The sequence below is a fragment of the Ips typographus genome, linkage group LG2 (assembly GCF_016097725.1).
Source record: "Ips typographus isolate SLU linkage group LG2, UJ_Ityp_2.0, whole genome shotgun sequence".
Taxonomy (NCBI): Eukaryota; Metazoa; Arthropoda; class Insecta; order Coleoptera; family Curculionidae; genus Ips; species Ips typographus.
The window spans coordinates 13857270-13877177 of NC_138423.1; the positions used below are offsets into that span (position 1 = coordinate 13857270).

At 33.5% G+C, this 19908-nt stretch overlaps 1 protein-coding gene across 3 annotated transcripts in view; it reads right to left on the reverse strand.

Moving 5' to 3' along the window:
• Positions 1–866: 866 nt before the first annotated feature.
• Dgk (diacyl glycerol kinase 1) overlaps positions 867–19908 on the reverse strand; it is a 139954-nt gene continuing 120912 nt past the window's right edge. For all 3 annotated transcript variants that reach the window (XM_081996201.1, XM_081996199.1, XM_081996200.1), the window contains 12 exons: positions 18272–18388; positions 18083–18207; positions 17493–17730; positions 17230–17429; positions 15328–15486; positions 12622–12796; positions 12285–12398; positions 9909–10177; positions 9695–9850; positions 9336–9534; positions 9097–9278; positions 867–8039 (listed from right to left, as the gene is read on the reverse strand). In XM_081996201.1, the coding sequence (XP_081852327.1) occupies positions 7950–8039; positions 9097–9278; positions 9336–9534; positions 9695–9850; positions 9909–10177; positions 12285–12398; positions 12622–12796; positions 15328–15486; positions 17230–17429; positions 17493–17730; positions 18083–18207; positions 18272–18388 (2024 nt within the window). In that variant the 3' untranslated portion in view covers positions 867–7949. The remainder of the gene's footprint in view (positions 8040–9096; positions 9279–9335; positions 9535–9694; positions 9851–9908; positions 10178–12284; positions 12399–12621; positions 12797–15327; positions 15487–17229; positions 17430–17492; positions 17731–18082; positions 18208–18271; positions 18389–19908) is intronic.

Here is a 19908-nt window from a genome sequence, read left to right on the forward strand (position 1 = left end):
TTATTTGTTTTATTTTGACAGGTATGATTTAAGATCAGTGTCGAGAAATGGGTGAGTTACCCACGATAAGAAGAGACCATGCAGTTAAGGTTAGACAAAGGCAGAACCATATTCTGAGAAATTCACCGAATTCCGCTACTCTGGTATTTCAGTTCACTCTGGTATTACTTTATTTTCATTCCAAAAAAGTGCCCCCTTAACGTTCTAGTGCAGTTGAATTTTTGACAGTTTAAAGAGTGTCACCCAGAAATCTAATCCAAAAGCCACAAGTGATATGGTTAATGTTAAATTCAGTGCCAGTCTAAATTAAGTTGTCTCCTGCCAAATTAGTCCCAAAATGTCCAGCAGGTATGTGAAAACAATGGCATTGTCCGCCAGAATTGTAATAAATATGCTTTGCGCCTCTTATTATCGAAGACAATGAAGAGATAGTACTGTATTTGAAGCTGATTGAATAAATGGAATTTATATTGTCACGTTAAGGGGTAGCCTAGAGGGAAGAATACTCAGGTTTCCACAAGTAACCCACTTTATTTGAGAAGTTAAGTCAGTTGGTACAGTAATCTTACTTATCACTGAGCTCCCTCTGGAAAAGACCCCAGAGTTCGGTGATTTGTACGTGCTTTTGGTGCTGTATTTATACCCACATCATGACCTCAATTCGCCGATCTTGCTTACACAGACATTGTACTGGGGGAGACCGAGGCAATATTTGGTAACGGAACATAATGTAATTTCTATGTTACAATATACCAAGTGTTGTGATCTTTCCGATATTGGGCTTGCACCTCGAACCCCTTAGGAACTTGTAAGCTACGATTTCAAGGAAGGGGAAAAATCGCGACTTTACAATTAAAACACTGGCGTTTTAGGGAATTAACTATATATTTATAATTATTTTTTTAAAGATTTACAGATCCATTGATCCTATCTAAAATTAAATGGAATTATTTCACTGGTCTTTATGGTATACAGGTGTGAATATTTCGAAATTGTTCCATATTTACCGCCATTTGTACTGTTGTATTTTAAACCGAGTGACAAAAATCACAGTCTGAACACGCTAAATGCTTAAGACGGAATAACTCCTAAAGCTCGGTTGTACAATTACAGTTTAAAGATCGATTCAGTTGAAGTGCGCCTGGTACTTGAACTGAATTATGAAATGCATTGCTGTCAAAAGCCAGGTTTAAATGTTAAACCACTGTTGTAAAACTGGGTCTAAGGGTCATTAACGAGAAACCAGTACAACTTAAGCTCATAATAAGTACCCCACATATTCCAGCAAAATTGTATGCCTGGAATATGCCTGGCAGTTACTTTCAGACAGGGGTATATTCTCAAATATATGCCAGATATGTGCCCCGTATATGAAAGTGTGGATTCCCAATACGTGTCTGGCATATTACTTTGTCCTTTTAGTTCATGTTCCAGGCATGTTTCTCAGGAATCTAAAAACGTATTACTGAAATTACATTTTTGTAATTTTTGTTTGGTTTACGCGTTGTAATCTTCTTGTGCTTGATAAGCTTGATAAGCTAAACGGCTGTATGAATATGTAAGGTTTTAATATAAGACATATTCATATTTTGCTTTTCTTATATCCATTTATAGTTTATACTATATTTTCATTATTCTCATTTAATCATTCAGTTTGAAATAGTGTGGTATATCTTGTAACAATTTTAGGAAACTGTTTTCAATTTATAACAAACTATACTATAGAGACCAGTTTTCACTTCTCAGACATACCCCTGGCATATACTTATTGGAATATTTAAAAAGTTAAATTTGTACAGCAGCCGGGTATATGCTAGGCATATTCTCAAAGTCATATGCGGCTAGTCAAATGCCTGGCATGTATTTTTCACATGAATATACTTTATGGGTTATATGGGACGTTATAACAAAAAAAATGATAGTCTATCAAGGATAAAGCACGATTGCCACTATGCAATGTTCTGTTTGTAGTACAACCACATTTGCTCTATTCGTTCCACAAAGTGTCAAAACAAACTGTTTTGTTATTACTAAAATCTCCTCTGAATAGATAATTTTGAAATTTTCACACCTGTATGAAAGGTTTATAAATTGATCCAATATGACTAAAAACAAAAAAAAATAAACGAAATAACAATAATAAATAATTGCAATTATCGAGGAGGAAGAACAGTGATGATGACTACGATTAATAGCTTTCACTGAGCATTTCCGATGCTTCTGATTCTGCACACTGAGTTTCGTCGGAACGAATCCGAGATTGGATCGACTCGGACCGAATCCGAAAATATGCAAAAAGTCGTTCCCATCCCGAATTGGTTTAGATTACTCGGTTTAGAACACTTTTCCTTTACTTCCTGAATAGCTGGATACAGGTTGGATAGGATGGATTATAATTGGTTAGGACTATTGTTGAAAAAAATACTTCCTACTATTTATTCTGTGCTCCTGATAGAAAGGCCAATATTTACAGAAAAAAATCAATTTTGCTTATATAATCCGAGCATCATAAGAAAAGCAAGGTCATCATCAAGGTAAATTTACCTCTTGCTCCTTCTGTGCCTCTGAGAAAAATTAAATTTTTTTCAGAAAACCTCAAAAAAAGATCAAAAACACAAGGTACAATTTTAGTTGCACGTACTTGGCGCATTTGTCAATTGTCAAGAATACTAAATTCATCTCCAGATACTTCTGTGCTCCTGATAGAAAATCCAATTTTTACACAAAATCAAACTTCAAAATCAAAATTTAGTTTCTCCTGGTACTCTTGTCAAGGCCCTATTTTTTGAAAGCAGGAAATAGAATTCTCAAAAGAAGTATGGTTAGAATGTGACAAAAGCAGCTGACCATGGCGGGTGCCTGTCACATTCTACAGAGTTTTCTCTTAATAACTCCCTTCTCTCGTTTCAAGAATACGCACCCTGTAGTCAAGACACATTTTGCTACTTTTGTGCTCCTGATGAAAACTCAATTTCTACCAAAAAATTGAACATATTATCAGGAGAGCAGAAACACGAGGAGGTAAATTTTAGTTTTGCCAATTGTCAAGAAAACTAAATTTACCTTAAAAATCTCGCCATTTTCAAACGAATCAACGTATTTTAATGCGGTTTGGACTGTTATTGGGCTTCTCGCTGATGTAAAAAACTTTTACCTTAATGCACCCTAACTATTCAGGGTAGTAAAGAAACGTAAAAACACGTGTAAAAAACTAACATTTTTAATTCCGCAATTGTCCAATATTTTGGTTTTGATTATTAACATCTCGGGACGTTTTTGAGCGTTTTCCAATAAACGTCCCATGTCTGAAGAAATATTTATTTATTTTTTTGCTGTGCTCAACCTCGAATTAAGTTATGGCAGCAACTTTTTTTGTCATTTAACGTAAGTGTTATCAGTTACATAATTGGAAAGCTACCCCATGACTCTTAAGACCATACAGGGTGTCAAAGTGAGAGAAAAACTTCTACAGAAAAGTTCTAAGTTACAGTCACTTTACCAATGAATATTTTCTAATTTTTTAACGTCATGTGTCCGAAGAAATATCGATTTTCCGGCAAATAGACATAACCGTTTTCAGTCTTGAATTAAACCATATATCAGCAGCTTTAAATCTGTTATTTTGAATGCCGTTATACCTTCAACCATAGGATTTTACGTTCAGAAACAGTGAGTGAAGCTTGAAATTGTTTGCACAAGTTATTCTTTCACTTTAACCGCCTCTATACACCCTGTATGGTTCTATCGGTCAAGGGAGACTTATAATGACAGATCAAAGCTACTACCTTGGAGAACGTTAATTGAAAAAATCCAAAAATGTCTCGAAAAATAAAGCTAAACAACACTCTCCTATGTGAAACAAAATTGGATAATTATTTGCGCTGCTTTCACACTCTGTATAAGGCAGATATAGTGCATTAAAGTTAAAGGTTTTCACATCAGCAAAAAGCCAATAAATCAAGCCCAATAACAGCCGGAATAGGTTGATCGGTTGATTCCGACTGTTATTACCCAAAACATTCACTGTCCCGCTGACGTGGCGACCATAGTCTTGATTGGATTGGAAATTAGAGGTTCTGATTCAACTGAATTATAAATACTAGAACTATTTTGAACAAAATTTGGTGAAATTTGGGATTGGAACCAGTCGGAATGGATCCGCATGCGGAGTCAGATTGCACATCTCTAATACCCCCCATATTATACAAAACTGGACAATGACAATTATTAGAACAGAAAATTTATAGACAACACCATCAGTGATCTTCCTCCTGGCTAGTTTCACTCTTTGGGACAAAAATTATTTAACAACCTAACAATAGCAATATAACAATTTCTTAACTGCGTGTAAGAAAACTAAAATTAAGTATTATCACATAATACATAAACTGGTGAAAACACTTGAAGTTGCATACAAATAAATTTATAATACAAATTCGAGAGATTCGTAAAATACTATCTTTTAGTAAAAAATAATATATTATAATATGCTGTTAGATTCGGAATTTCCTGGCTTTTACATACATATCTAATTTGGACGTTGGACGTAAAGCTAAATGAGGACATTTTCAACTAAGGACACTAAAACTAATTTCACAACTTTGCTATTTTACAGTTGCTGCCACAAAAGATTTAAAATTAGTCTAGTGTCCGGTACTTACATACAAAAACGGCGATGAAATCTTATATACTATACAACCTACAATACATATAGGGGTTTTTATTTTACAGTTAAAGCTTTAACAGCAATAGACTTCTCCACTTTTTTTAATGTGGCAGTTCTAAGTTGATAAATTGATATAAAAACGTATAATATATGAATCCATAAACGCATTTTTATATTTTTTTTTAACACAGATATACATAGACATACTGAAGAATGTCTGAAACCATCTAGAACTTTACTATAAATTGACTTTTTTTGGTGTGAATTGTCAGAAGCTGTTTCGTTGAATTTGTATAGTATTTTTAAGCAGATGGTTTCAGATTTGCTACAAAGGTTATAACATCCAGATTATAACGATTATCATAATAACATTCAACACCTTCATAGTGAACAGATATTATCAACAAGTTGTAATTTACACGTTAACTGGCTTAATAGCTTTAGCTGTTATTTTTTTTATAAAAGCCAGTTTACATGATGGGCTCACACTTAACTATAGCAAACACATATTACAGCAATAACAATCATATTTAGATATTATATTTAATTAATCAAACTCTCTACTAGTAATAAATCATACATTAGTAAAGCATTATTAAGAGCTATAAAACATGTTGAAAAATGTAAATATACTTTAATGGTAAACATAGTTTATACAAAAAACGCTTTTAGCGTATTACATCAATTTATTATAACTACGTACATTAATTAATTTCTAACTATTAAATAGCCGTTTTTTTCTTTATTACCTAAAAGGATAACTGTGACATATAAAAACTAGGGTGTTTTCTTGGTTTAGAAGAATGCTATATCTAATAAATTGATGTGTATAATTTATCTTTCTTCAGTAGGTTTATTTGTTTACAAGGCGGTTTTTGCTATAAGCGTTTAGATGTGAATAAGGTTTGTGTTTTCTAAATTCCTCAAAGCAATAAAATTTACGGAAAAATTTGAATTTGCTGATTTCAAAATTATTTAACAGATGAAACACGTGGGAAGATGTAATTTCAGTTGGTTTGCATTAGGTTTAAAATGGCCTATCCAAATTTTGACTATTTGTTAAAAGACTAGTGTAGTAGTATACAGGACTATGGAAAAACTGCGCAATTTGAAGTTTAATAAGGCACCGCTTTCAAAAATTCTGGTTACTTCCGGAGAGAGCAAAATGAAATTATTTATTATTTTTTTGTTAATTTGATTTGATTAGATAACTGAAAATAAATGACTGACCTGAATTGAGGTGACATGCGGAAAGCGTATTTTCCGCCCCTTGACTGCTTGCAACGGCAGTCTTGTGCGGGAAAGTACCACTTTCCGCACTTGTTAGGTAATTATCTATTTTATTAGTGATGCGAAATTTAAGTAATTGACACTGTCATCCAAACTTTTTTTCCTTCTAAAACATGACAATTTTTTATAACAGAATCAGAAAATACTGTTTGTCTTGACTTAATTAATGTGTAACAATTATTCTTTGTTAAATTTAATTTTTGTTAGAATTTCCTGATGTATTAACTAATAATGGTGTTTTTTTTTAAATAGATAACCAAGCGGGTAATTTTGAAGAAAACACCGAAAACCGAACTTTAATAATTGACAAATGACAGCTATAAAATTACAAATCAAACTTAGATGACTATAAATATTCTAAAAAACAGTTTTTATGAAAAAACACCCTTAAATATTGCAAATTGATCTCTTAGATAACTCTGGAACTTCCATCGATATCCATGAAAAAAAAAACACTAACACTCATAATTTGAGAAATTATTACAGTTTTTTTCTTAATTTACTCTAAAATTCAAACAAACAAACAAGTGTTGAACATCATTTAAATAAATACAAATAGCTTTTAATAAACTGCTAAAAAATAGGGTCATAATCAAAAATTCAGTCATGTTTAAAGGGAAAAAAATTCCAATAACAAAGTGTCAATTAGGTACTTTAAATTATTCCAGGAAATATCTCAACAATAAAAACATTACTTTTTGACAAAACAAAGTTAAAACGGCAAAAAGTTGACTTCCAATTTGCGCAACTTTACCTCCATTTAACCAACTCTGTATCTCTACTCTCTCTGTCTACAGTGTGTCCCAAATAGTAGAGCAAGCATTTCTCAGAAACTATTCGCAGTAGTAGGTAGGGCTTGAAAAATATTCAGTTTGTGATTGGTCAAAAAAAGCAGCTTTCAGTTTGCTGCTCTCACTTGACCAATCACTGCAACGCACACGCTATTCTCAAGAAGCTATCTCTTAGCTGTCAATTGACGAGTTACACTTGTCAACTTTTGTGACTTTCTTCGACCAAAATAGAATTTGTTCATTTCAATTTTTTGGTCGAAAAAGCTCGATGTGGTATTAATCTAACTAACAAATTTTTCTTATTAGTATTATCAATCACCAAAAATAAATTAATATAGAGAGTGTTCCAGTTATTTAGAAATTTTGACTTTGGAAGATGTTACCTGCCCCCCTAAACTAAACCAAGGCCGAAAAAAAATTAAAAGCATCATTTTATTTGTATAATTTATGACTTATTTGACAGACCAAAGTCAAATTTGGATAGTTCACACCAGGAACAATTATCAAAAAACTTTAAAGCACATATCAAAGCATATTTTAATGTAGTAGAAGTATCATGAGGAATTAGAAATTTGACTTACATACGAAAGGAAGACCTTCTTATGTTTAATATGGCTTAGGTACCTTTTTGGCGGGAATAAGTTGGGAAGCAAGATGGTCCCTAAAATTTACCTAGATATTTTAACGTTTAGTCAAAACTACGAGTTTACAGTTATATTTTACAATATTATTTTTTATTGTATAATAGCAGCCATCCTCAGCATTTTGTTTATCAGATTCTTAATCACAAAATTAACAGTAATTAACTGAAATTTTCTTATAGTTAATAATATTTGGCCTTGTGGACAAAATCTCGTTTAAAACGTGATTTGATCCAGTATTCCTAAAGCCTAACACTAAACGCCTAACTAGAATAAAGAACAGCAATTAGTTTTCAAGTATCAACAGCATCACTTACTTTTATAATATTTTTACTGTAATATGTACAATCTCTAAAATAATACTGACTTAGTTAAAATAGCAACAATACTAAAAAGAATCCAGAAAAAAAATTAGGTTTAAACACTTGCAGGTACATGAAGAGTGAGTGCCTTCCTACTATAACAATTAAAGGCGTCTAGATAAATACGAAATAATACTAAATTAGTTGTATTAATATCACTTTTAAAAAGGTAGGAAGATGCAGTTTTGAGACAAAACGTCTACCGACGAAAAAAACGGAAGAAACCGCTCCTCTTTTCTGGTGATGGCGCCATTAGCATTGGTACTTGGTTCTTGTGTGTTATTCGTATCTAAAATATGATTTATAATAGTTATTTTGCCGTAAATCACAACACTGATCGTAATTTGTGATTGGTCAAAAAAAAGCAGCAAGCTGACAGCTGCTTTTTTTGACCAATCACAAACTATCTACTGGACAGAGATTTAGTTAAACTATCTAAAATAACAGAGAGAAAAGTTGGTAACAGCACTAGATATGGAATAAATTTGTGTGAAATTTGAACTGATAGATCACCAATTTGTATGTCCTCCAGGAGATGTTGGCTGATGGTCAAAATGACGGCTGGAGGACATCAGGTGTTTTAAGGATTAGTTTTCCAAACCACTTTCACCAATCAAAACCCTGCAAGTTTAACCCTAAAACCCCAATAAACTTTTAATGAAATCCGTAGAAAATATACAACAAGAACACTTTTTCGAAAATTTCGCTTTTTTTAAGGCATATTAGTCTTCTACAAATAGTAGGCACTGTTGAAGGTAAAATTTGCGTTTCCTTGAAACAACAAGGTAAAAAATTCTCTAAATCTAACAGTTAAGTCACTTTATCATAAATAGTTAGAATTATTGAATTTAATATGATATTAGATGAAATCAAAAAACTTTGACGAAAAGAGTTCTAAAACCTCAAAAATAAGCCCTTGTTTCTCTTTAATAACACAAATAATAACGTAAGTCTTAATTTAGCTAAATTTTGAAGATATTTAACTGGCTGTGTAGTACGTTTCAGAACTGGTTTATGGGCTGTTAAGCCACTAAGTTTATCACTAGATAGATATAGATAGAAGTGGAAGGAAGACGTAATACGTAATACTCAAGATGACGTACGTATTTAAGGATTTTGCTTTTATGTTAAAATTGACTTCTAAGTCCGTTTTAAGTTTTACCTTACGCTTTTTCAGATATCAAATTACACTATGTTAGGAAGTCGGTCAATCTCGTGTTTTCTGTTAAATTTTCTTAGATTTTTGCTGGTTGTTTTGTGTACTGTAAACGTTCTTGTTTTCTTTGTATGCTGTATACTTATAACACGTTTTTTTTTTAGGGAAAATTTGATCAAAATCAATTTACCGTTGTTGGAGGTTGCATCCACGGTTCTCCATCAATCTGCATAGGAAATGTCTTTTTCGTTTTGATGGTAACGGACGAACATTGCGCCAATCTACGACCGCTTGCTGTTATACCCATTTTTACCTGACCCATATGAAGGCAATTGTCCAGTCCGATCACCTCGATGAGTCCATCACCAATGTCTGCATTGCAAAACATTGAAATTTTGGTTCTTACTTTGGGTACCAATTTATGGTTACCTTGCACAGCCACGCTTAAATCCACCGAATTGAAACTGCTGGTACTGATATCTTTCTCTCGCGGTTTTTTCCGACTTCGTCTGGATACCGCCAAGTGTTCACCCCATAAATTGCTACCACCGTGAGTGTAAGGGATGTTCAGGAATGTGATGCCTTGTAGGGGTAGTCCGTTTGCTAAATCTAGTCCTACACCATCACACTAAAATATTAAATAAAATAGTTCAGAATAGTGGAAGATAAAAAAGTATCTAAAATAATATATTAAAAATGTCATTGATTAATGCCTCAAAAGCTCTTTAAAGGTATATCCTTTTTGCGTTTTCTACAGAATAAAAACAGTAACTAAATCAAATTATCACCTCTATCTCGATAGACTGTTGAAGGTTCTTACACGAAGCGAACAAAGTCTCAGTGGTGGCATATTCCACGTACCACAACTTATTCTTCATTCTGCTGTTGAATTTGCCCGGATTCTTACTTCTTTCGTTGTGGAATTTATTACAAATCGCTGCATCCTAAAAAACACAGTAAGTCAAACATACAATTGAAAAAAAAAAACAAATTTTAACCTACCACACCGATCGAAAAGTAGTTGTTGATGACGTTGTAGGGTATCCTGGTGTCCACGACTTTAACATTGTTCGGATCGAGTTGTAACGTGTCGTACAACTCGATAGACCATCGATCCATCATGATTGTGGTGGCTTTGGCCACTTTGTGGAGTATTTTGTGCACGGACTCTCCTTCGTAACCGCCTCCCCAGCGTAGGCAACGCGCAAGATCGTTACCGGTGCCAAGTGGGATGACCGCCACTGCCGGTTGACATTCCAGTTCAACTTTATCTGTCAATATACGTTCATAGTATAGTAAGTTTCAATTCAAATATAGAGTAGTATAATATTATTTTGTACAGTTTAAGTAAAAGATAACAATGAAATTATTTATAATGTTAATTTGTAAATGACTGAACTATTAAAAAAAGAGAAGAGCGAAGTATTGGATATGTCAAACGTCATTGTTAGGGTGGACGTGTCTTTGCGCTGATATAAGTATAGTTGTGTAGCTGTACGAATTAACATGTGCTGTTGTTTATCATCAAAATCTTTTTAACCATTTTTCTAATAAATCCAGTTATTTATTCATTCGGTTGTTCAGTGTTTCTACTAGAAATCCTACTGCGCTACAGTTTATTTCAAATATTGTTGTAGAATTAAGTAGGGTCACCTTGCCAGTATTTGATCCTGTGATTGGACCAACTCTTACCAAAAACAAGATATCTTTGTAATTTAGCTCCTGTTATTTTTCTCAGTTAGTATCACCATAACTTTTTACTAATATATGTCGCTTCAATATAAGCTATACCTATATACTTACCATTTCTAAAGATATCTATTCTAAAGTGATAGTTGGTGCTTTGCACCTGTAAGTTTTGGTATCTAGTCAACTACTGAAAATTTAACTGAAATACGTCTTGAATGAAAGTGCATCTTTATATTTTTAATGTCCGAAAGGGCTATTATTTCATCAAGAATGACATCTAGTAAGGTCAATTATCTAAGAAATAATACCGCTCAGGCCGGAGGCCCTCGTGTTCTACCCTATCGACCTCATGTATTATTGTGCTTATAATACCCTTGTTATCTTAATTCCTATTATATTAGAGCCCCAAAGGCTCTATTTAATTCTAGTTTTTATTGCGTCTGCCTAGTAATTGACCGTAAGATAATATTGGTTAACCACTGGTCAGGGCAGCGGAAAACAAATGAAATTTTATAAATTTATAAAGCCTAAGAAAATGCAACTTTGTTAGAATATTAGATAAACTGACCTTAGCAATACAGCAGGCAGTAAGAGCAAGAACCGTATGGAACAAAAAAAGAAAAACCTCTAGTAAAGTAAAAATAGGTTCATATAGGATCTACGAACCTAACAAATGCATAAGAGTACTTATTAAAAAGATTGATTCTGGTATGCAGAAAATAGAGATTTAGAGAATTAGAATTGAAATTGAAAGCACATTAAAAAAAATATATGAAACTACATTAGGCTCAGAAAACAAAAACATCAGAATCAATCATTCCTACAATGGTCAGATTTTTTCACCCATGTTAGTTTATACCAATGAATAAAAAAAATGTAAACATAGCAGGAAGGAGCAATAGCAACAAAGTGGGTGACAGAAACAAGGGGGAGGGGGGGGAGTAATATGGCGGCCGTCAACTTCCGGTTGGCACTATCAGATCTAAATTTAATCTTGTCCACTGTACAACTTAATTTAAATTTGCAAAACTCAACTGTTAAAGAACCACAAACAAACAAAACAAACTAACACTATACTACAACAAATACAAACAACAAATTTTTGCGGGTTTGAAACTCCAAACTTTCAATGACTGCGTCAATTCAACTGCGCAGTAGACGAATGCGCAATCAAAGATGGTGGACTTCCGTCCCCTTCGCTTAATGCACAAACGGGTTATAATTTGTATTATTGTTACCTCCTGATACTTGTTCTTTTTACTCATTGGTTTATACAGTTTTTTGTTTGAAAGATTGATAGTAATATGTATGTAATATGAGTAATTTACTCTTTAATGGTCATTCACTGGCAAATAATTGATTAAAGACTAGAACATCATGAAAAAACTGCAATTTTATATTCTAAAATTTTCTAATGCACGAAGTGAAGTCTGAAACATTTAAAATAGGAAATCAAGTTATTAACACATTAATTCATCTGAGTACTTTTATTCATGTAAATATAAAAATTGAATTACCAAGCTAAAATGAATCTTTGTTATGTGGTTAATTACTGGTAACGTGACCCTATTCTTCTTTATAATTGGGTCAAAAAATTCAGTTTGACTTCGAGTTTCAAGACACTTATTTTCGACAACTGTTAATTACTTAAGATTTAATGATGTAACCAAATTAATTATTTAAACTTACCCATTGACTCCAAGACCCAGCCAACCGTACCATCTCCTCCACAACAGATTACTTTAAAATGGGGCACATCTTTGAACATATTTAGGCCCTGCATTGGCCCACCTTGACTTGCACCTACCAAAATACACACTTTGGTTAAACTCAAATTTTGATAAAAATCAATTTCAATCTAAACCTCACAACAATTGAAACCACAGCAATTACGGAAACGCCTGATAACCGAATAGCGGGAAGTAGGAACACAATCAGCGATTCAAATGCAAATAAGTTGGGAAATTCGGCTCCCTTATCGCTCTGTACGGTACCGGATAACAATTCTAAGTGCCGTGTAACTCACCCAGAACGTGCACTTGTCGGGGATTGAGAATGTATTGGAATTTCCGCAGGATTTTATGGCCTTGCCTGCCTCCCGATTTCGGATTGATAAACACCAAAAGAGGCACCGTGTTTGCTTGCGGCGTAATTTGGAACGACATCGCTGGCTGCTTGTTTTGGCTGGACGTTAATGAGCTCTGAAAAAGATGAGTGTTATAAATGTTGTCACATTCCAGTAACGCAATCAAGTTCCATTTCATTGAATTGAAATTTGAATTCTTCTACATTATAAAGCTATTAGGTTATATACGAATCTTTGCAAGAATCAATTTCAAAGATGTCTTTAAGATACCCAATCACTAATGAATTTCGTAAATGCAAGAAAAATTGGTCCTGCTGAGAACATTTTTCCTTAATTAATAAAAGTTCAGTTTAAACTTGAAAAGCCGCAGGGAATAACAATTAGTGTCCAAAAAGCTGCTTTCCAAGAAAAGGCCAAATCGAAATGTAAAACTAATGACTGCTGAATGTACAGTGTCTTTCATTTTTCCTTCCTCTTTTGTCCTCTAATAATTACGAGTTATATTATGGTTCAATGTCTTTGTTTATAAAGTTTGAAATACTGCATAAAACAACAAAGTACATTTATGTGGTATCCTGACTACAAAATTTGAACAATTTCATGAAAATTCCTTATATCCGTCAATTTTGTGATTTCAGCGACTCTAGAAAGATCAAAATATTCGTTTTAAATTGCTTTTTCCCCTCGTGCCAACGATTGAACGTATACACAGTGTTCAAAAATCGTCATTTTGAACTTGTTTGGACTCTTGCAAAATTTCTTTTTTACGAGGTATTGCGATTACAAAAAGCTCAAATTGTTTATCTTGAACTGCTCTTTCATCTCGTGCTAACCACAAAACGACTGTACGAATCAGGCGTTCCAAAAAAAATAAAAATCAGATAAAATTCAAACTAAAGCTCTGTCATTTATGACACTGAATGTAGAAAATAATTTTGAACATTTTTGGTCTTCTGCGAAATTTCCGCAAATCTAACAACCGTGTCCGAAGTATTCGACATTTTTTTTTTTTTTTTCGGAAATCTACATCAAAATTTTGAAAATTCCATATCTTCGCCATTTTTGGGTTTTCGCAACCGTAAAAAATCAAAATGGTTGTTTTGAACTGCTCTTTAACTTCTCGTAAACTTGAGTATTCAAAACACACAGAAAAACAGTTCAATTTAAAACTAACGTTCTGCCAGTTGTAACCGCGTTTACCCGGTTCTAAATGGGTGTAAACATCCACTGGGGTCCACACACCACAAGTCTACTGGGGGTAGAAAGTTATTCTCAACTTGTTTGGTTTTCTGCAAAATTTTCGTAACTCTAACCATGTCCGAGATATTCGTATTTTTTAATATTTCTTTAGAAAAGTGCATAAAAATTTTGAAAATTCCGTATCTCCACTATTTTTGGAATTTTCACGTCCATAAAAAGCTCGAAATATTCGTTTTAAACTGCTCTTTTACTTTCCGTAAACCGTGTTTAAACAACAAGAAGAACACCAGTTAAATTTGAAACTAACGTTCTCGTCAGTATTGACCGCGTTTACCTCGTCCTCAGTACTAAAACTAGAGTAAACTCAGTAATTTATGTGCAAAAAAGCATTATAAGCCTGTATGTTTTTTGAAAAACTTTCATAACTCTAACCGTTTACGAGATATTCGACATTCCGTATCTCCGTAATTTTTGGTGTTCCCGTAAAAATTAAAAATGTTTGTTTTCAACTGCTCTTTCACTTCTCGTAAACCGTAATACAACTCCAACTAAATACAACTGATTGTATAATAAGTTTTCAAAAAACAAAAAAACACATTTATAGGTGAAACTAACGCTTTGCTGTTGTTGTGACCGCGTTTACTCGGTTTTAAGTGAATCTAAACCTAGTCCACTAGGTGCCGAGAGTTTTTCTTAACATTTGTGGTCTCATTTCGGTAGCTCTCACCGTTTCCAAGATATTCGACATTTTTTTACTTATGTTTTTTGGAAATTGCATCTAAATTTAAAAAAAATAACGTTCTGCCAGTATTAACCGCGTTTACCTTATCTCAGTGGCTGAAACTAGTGTAAACCCAGTCACTTAGATGCAAAAAAGCATTCTGAACCTTAGGGTTTCTTATAATATTTTCATAACTCTGACCGTTTCCAAGATAATAGAAGATTTGAAAATTTCGTATCTCCGACATTTTTGGCCTTTCCGCACCAGTAAAAAAGAAAAAAAAACATATTTTGAACTGCTTTTGTACCTCGTGATAACCGCAACACAGTTGAACATATACAGAGTGTTGAAAAAACAAGAAAAAATACAGTTAAATTTGAAATTAACGGTTTGCTAGTTGTGACGGCATTTACTTAATAAAAATAAACTTTTATCGTTATTTCTCCTGGCTCTCTACTTGCTAAACTATTTCCGGTTGAAACATGAAATTTTAATAATAATGGCAAACCCTAGAACTAAGATTGTACTAAACTTTATACATTCACATTGGCCCGCGAATGCATAAATAATTAAATCCGGTTTAAATATGCAACAGTTTGCACCGGAGTAAACTGGTTAATTAAATTGTTGTAAACTAAGAGTTGAAACTTGTACGCTAGATTGGTTGGGTAAAGTTGCAAGTTTAGATTAAAAAGTAAACTTGCTAAGCAAACCGATATACGTACAATGCTTACGTTGTCTCCTCCATATCTGGATCCTCTTTTTTGGAGTGATCGTTGTCTGTCCAGGACGGTGGGACAAATTGCTGTGGGTGGCAATATGTGGACCGCGTGTTCGCCCAATCCGCATTCAGGTTTTACTTGAGCCACACATTTGTTATGGAGCTAAAAAAAAAATATGTTTACTAGATTCAACAACGTAGTTAATAGTGCCACTAGTGTATTGTACAGGGTTATGATTGAATTCAGACCACCCAAAAACAAGTTTTATTTTCAGTTTTAGAAGATAACTTTCTATTCAAAACTGATAAATATAAAGGTCTACAATAGGTTTGTTCGCAGAGAAAATCTTCAACTAGTAATCAGAGAAATAATTACATCCATTGGCCACAAGTCAGAAAACGTCACAGTCACTTGAGAATTCAACCAATGAAACTTGACATTTACTGTTTCTGAGTTGGAAAAATTTCGTGGATTACCAAACTTACCTTTTTTTAAAAAGTCTATCTTTTTATTGTTCATGTCACTACGTATTCCCTATCTTAAGATGCTTAGGTAATAAACTTTCGTTAACTTTTGCTGCATTTTCCTTTATATTATCTAAAATTTCGTCTAGCTTTTGTCATTTTCACTGACTGACAGACTATCAAAGTCACATCATTCAGGTAAAAAAAAAACACTAAGCAACATACTGGTAAAGGTATACTTTACTTTTCAATGCCAGAAACAGTAAATAATTGCTGAATTAGGTGAAACATTAGGTCCTCTCTAACGCCCTTGGTAGCATTTTAAACCGGAAAAATAAAAATCTCATTACGAACCAAATTTGATAAAAACTGATCACTGAAACAATTCTGTTTGTCGTAAGTTTAGCAAACGATGGCTAGCAAAAATAGACCAAAATGACGTGTGACATGTCATTTTTAATTACTCTATATTTTAGTTCTAATTTGATCAACATCTCCTTCTCTAATAAACCCTCAAATTGGAATGACGTAATAAATGACGTAAACATCAAATATTTAAGACTTTGTTAATGGAAGCTTTCCGTCATCCATCCTTCACATTGAATCGCATTATATCGTCGACAGTCTAATCTTGCACTTGTCTTCGAGTAATCTTACATAATACCGACATTACCAACACCGTCTTGGAAAACAAGATGAAATTTGAGCTTGTTCATCTCGTCCGACTATGCAATATTTGTGACTGGAGCAATCCTCCAAAATTTTGCCAGTAAAGAATGTAATGCTGTCGGAAAAACTCGCTTTTATTGTCGTGCAGAATTTGTCTGAAGTGTCCCGATCTGATTTCATCGAGTCACATTCAGATTGTCAGGACCGAGTAGAACATTTTTCTTTAAATGAAAAGCCAAATATCAGAGTTTCTATCGCAATGTGTTACACATGGAAAATTTTTGAAGTAAACGGACTTCAGGGCATCGGTAAAGCAAAACGTTTTATGCGATTCAATACATTTTTATTTATCGCAGAGAATGTTCCAAAAATTTCATTTGACAAATTGAAGCTGTAAAACTAGTTTTGTCGGTTTATTCCACGTTTTATAGCGTAATGGATCAGACATTTGCTGGTCAACAAGATGGGTATATTGTCAGGATCAATTTTCATATTGTTCAATCATCTATAAAGCTTGGTTCTTATAGTAAAAATAATATTTTTATACATAGCAAAATTGGATTAGGCTATAAGAAAAATGGTTATGCAGTACAAAGTGAATGTTGGAATTGTTCAAAATGATCTTTTTGATGCCCTACTAGACAACTTTCAGTTTGTTTGCTTTCCTGTGACTGTGTCAAATTCCGTCCCACACAACACACTCACATCAAAAAAATATTTTTAAGTGTTTTCATTCATTTTAGTAATTGTTTTACCATTAAAATTGACTTACCGTTATTTGACACCATCTGCAATGAAGGCCGGTAACACCAGCTTTGACAGGTTTCCGACATTTTCCGCACTTTCCATGACAGTTGCCTTCCACCCAATGATGTAGCAGCGTTTGCGACGACTTTTTGCTTTTCACATAAGTGGCGATACAGCTCGCTGGCGCCCTGCTCACACACCGTTCGTGTACAGTGTATTTACAAACTGGAAAGAGTTTTCAAAATGAACAATTTGGATTAACCAATAAAAAACATCTACAAAACTTACAAGTGCAGCATAATCCTTTTTTTCCCAATCCAACCAGCATGTTCAGACACAAATTGCAATAAGCAGGTCTGCTAAAATGCTTCAGTCTCCATAGATGTTTTCCGTCTTCCTTAACGTTCGAATCTAGACCTAGAAGAACTAGAAGCGGAATGGTGGTCAATCCACCTCTCTTCCACTCCTCCAACGATACTAATCCATCTTTGTTGAAGTCAATTTCTATCATCATGTCTTGTAAAATCTACGTGGAAGTTAATTGAGGTTGTATAATAGTCAGTTTTTGCACCATGCCAATTTGAGAGTTGTAGACTAAAGTTAAACTAATTCTACAAAGTGTCCGGTAAGCATATCATCAAACGTGCTCTGTGTGACATATTCTTCAGATGACGATTTGAACTAAATGTGATTAAAATCAATTGTCAAAGTAGAAAAAGTATGGACGGAATTGTTTCATCAAACATGATCCTTGCGTAGAAACAATAATAACAAACCACTACAGTGGAAATAGACACTTGTTCCAAATGATGATTACGTTAAATCGTCATTATTACTTACTAGACACTCTGTAAAGAAAAGTATCCTTAACTACTTACTGGTTTCAGTTCTGACACATCCCATCCCAGATACTCCGCCACTGTCATCATTTGATTAACAATGCAGTCCACTTCGTTTTTATCAAGATAACCGTTTCCATCAGTGTCGTACAGTCTGAACATAACTGAAATAATTATGCAAACGATATAGCGACAAGATATTGTTAGCAATTTTCAACGTTAACGTACATTCCAGTTTATCTTCCGGCCGTCCCGCTTCTAGTAAAGATAAGTAGCAAACGATGTCTTTTAGAGACACTTTCAAACTGTTGACCAGCATTGTGTTTTCTATGATGTGTCTTTCTTCTAAAAACAGAATTAGTACTATTTCATGAAACACATGACGTAAAATTATTTGAAGGTACATTTTACATAAAACTTTGTGTTACACTAACAAAATTCGTTCTTGTGTCTACACACGAGAAGGAACGCTTTTAGGGTCATATTAATAATCAATCCTTGAAACTTAAGGTAACCTCAAAGTAATAATAACAAGTATTATGGCTACCTTAAGTTTTACGGAATGATTATTAATATGACCCTTACTGTCAACTTTGACACTCCTAATCCAAAAAGAAATTAGTATTTAACATTAGTTTTAACAATTCGCAGTCAATGGAACAGCCTTTAAATTTTGACAGTTATAAGGCAGAAAAGCGGTTTTCAATGTTATTTAACGATTCTAACAAGAGCACCTAAATGTGACAATTTGCAGACAGTGTTTTCAATTTTGGAGATTCTGCTTCTAACATTAGACTGGAGGACACTTTCTAAAACACTTGACATGTCAATAAATGTCATGGTAAGTCCACATGTGTACGAAAATCACCATTGTTTGTAGTTTGTGATAGGTCAAGAAAAAGCAGCAAGCTGAAAGCTGCTTTTTTTGAGCGATCACAAACTATTTTCTCGGGGGTAATATCCCTAGTGCATTTAATTTTTCCGGAAAAATTCGGAAAAACGAGTTTCTAAGTAATTTGTTTTAACAAATAGCATGAGCGAGAGTGGTTTTAAAAATCATCCGAGTCGAAGTTGTTAAAACAAATTACTTAGAAACGAGTATTCCAATTTTTCCACAGGAAAAATTAGATGCACGAGGGATATTTGGTAAGATTATTTCCTGAGTTAAATAAACATTTTATTTTAATTAAAACAATAGGAACAATAATTAATAAGAACAATAACTTTCAAGCTAGTAAGGGTAACACTATTCTTTATGTTGCTGTGAGGAGTGTGCAATTTTTTCGATTTTTTTTCCGGAAAAGCTGCTGACAGCTAAGTTGACAGTTGTTAAGTGATTTTTCCACCTAAAATTTACATTTGTTATACTAATTCTTGATAGCGATTGGTCAAAATTGATAGGAAGGAAATAATCTACTGGAATTAATGCAATTGCAGCACATATGGACTTACCATTATTATCAAGTGTGGCAGTTGCAGGAAGAAAAAGTTAGAAATAAACATTTTTACTGTTGTAAGTCAAATAAATGATTTTTCACAGCTTTAAATCATGGAAAAAGAAGCTCTTTTATTGCCAATCCTGGACAAGGATAAACATAACAAAAGTGGGTTATTTTCCAGAAAAAGGCACTTTTTCTAGTCTATCATGAATTTTGAAAATCGACAGATAGCAAAAGGACTCTTTGTTTGAACAATTCTAGTCTTCTCTCTTCTTCATAGTAGTTCTCATCCTGTATAATATTTCATAAAAGATTTGGTTCATTTCAAATAAAATTATAAACAAACTGATACTCAAAAACAAATCATTGAGTTAAGTTTTTAGAGTATACTATAAGCATAAATTCGTTGATTGGCGTACAGTCCAT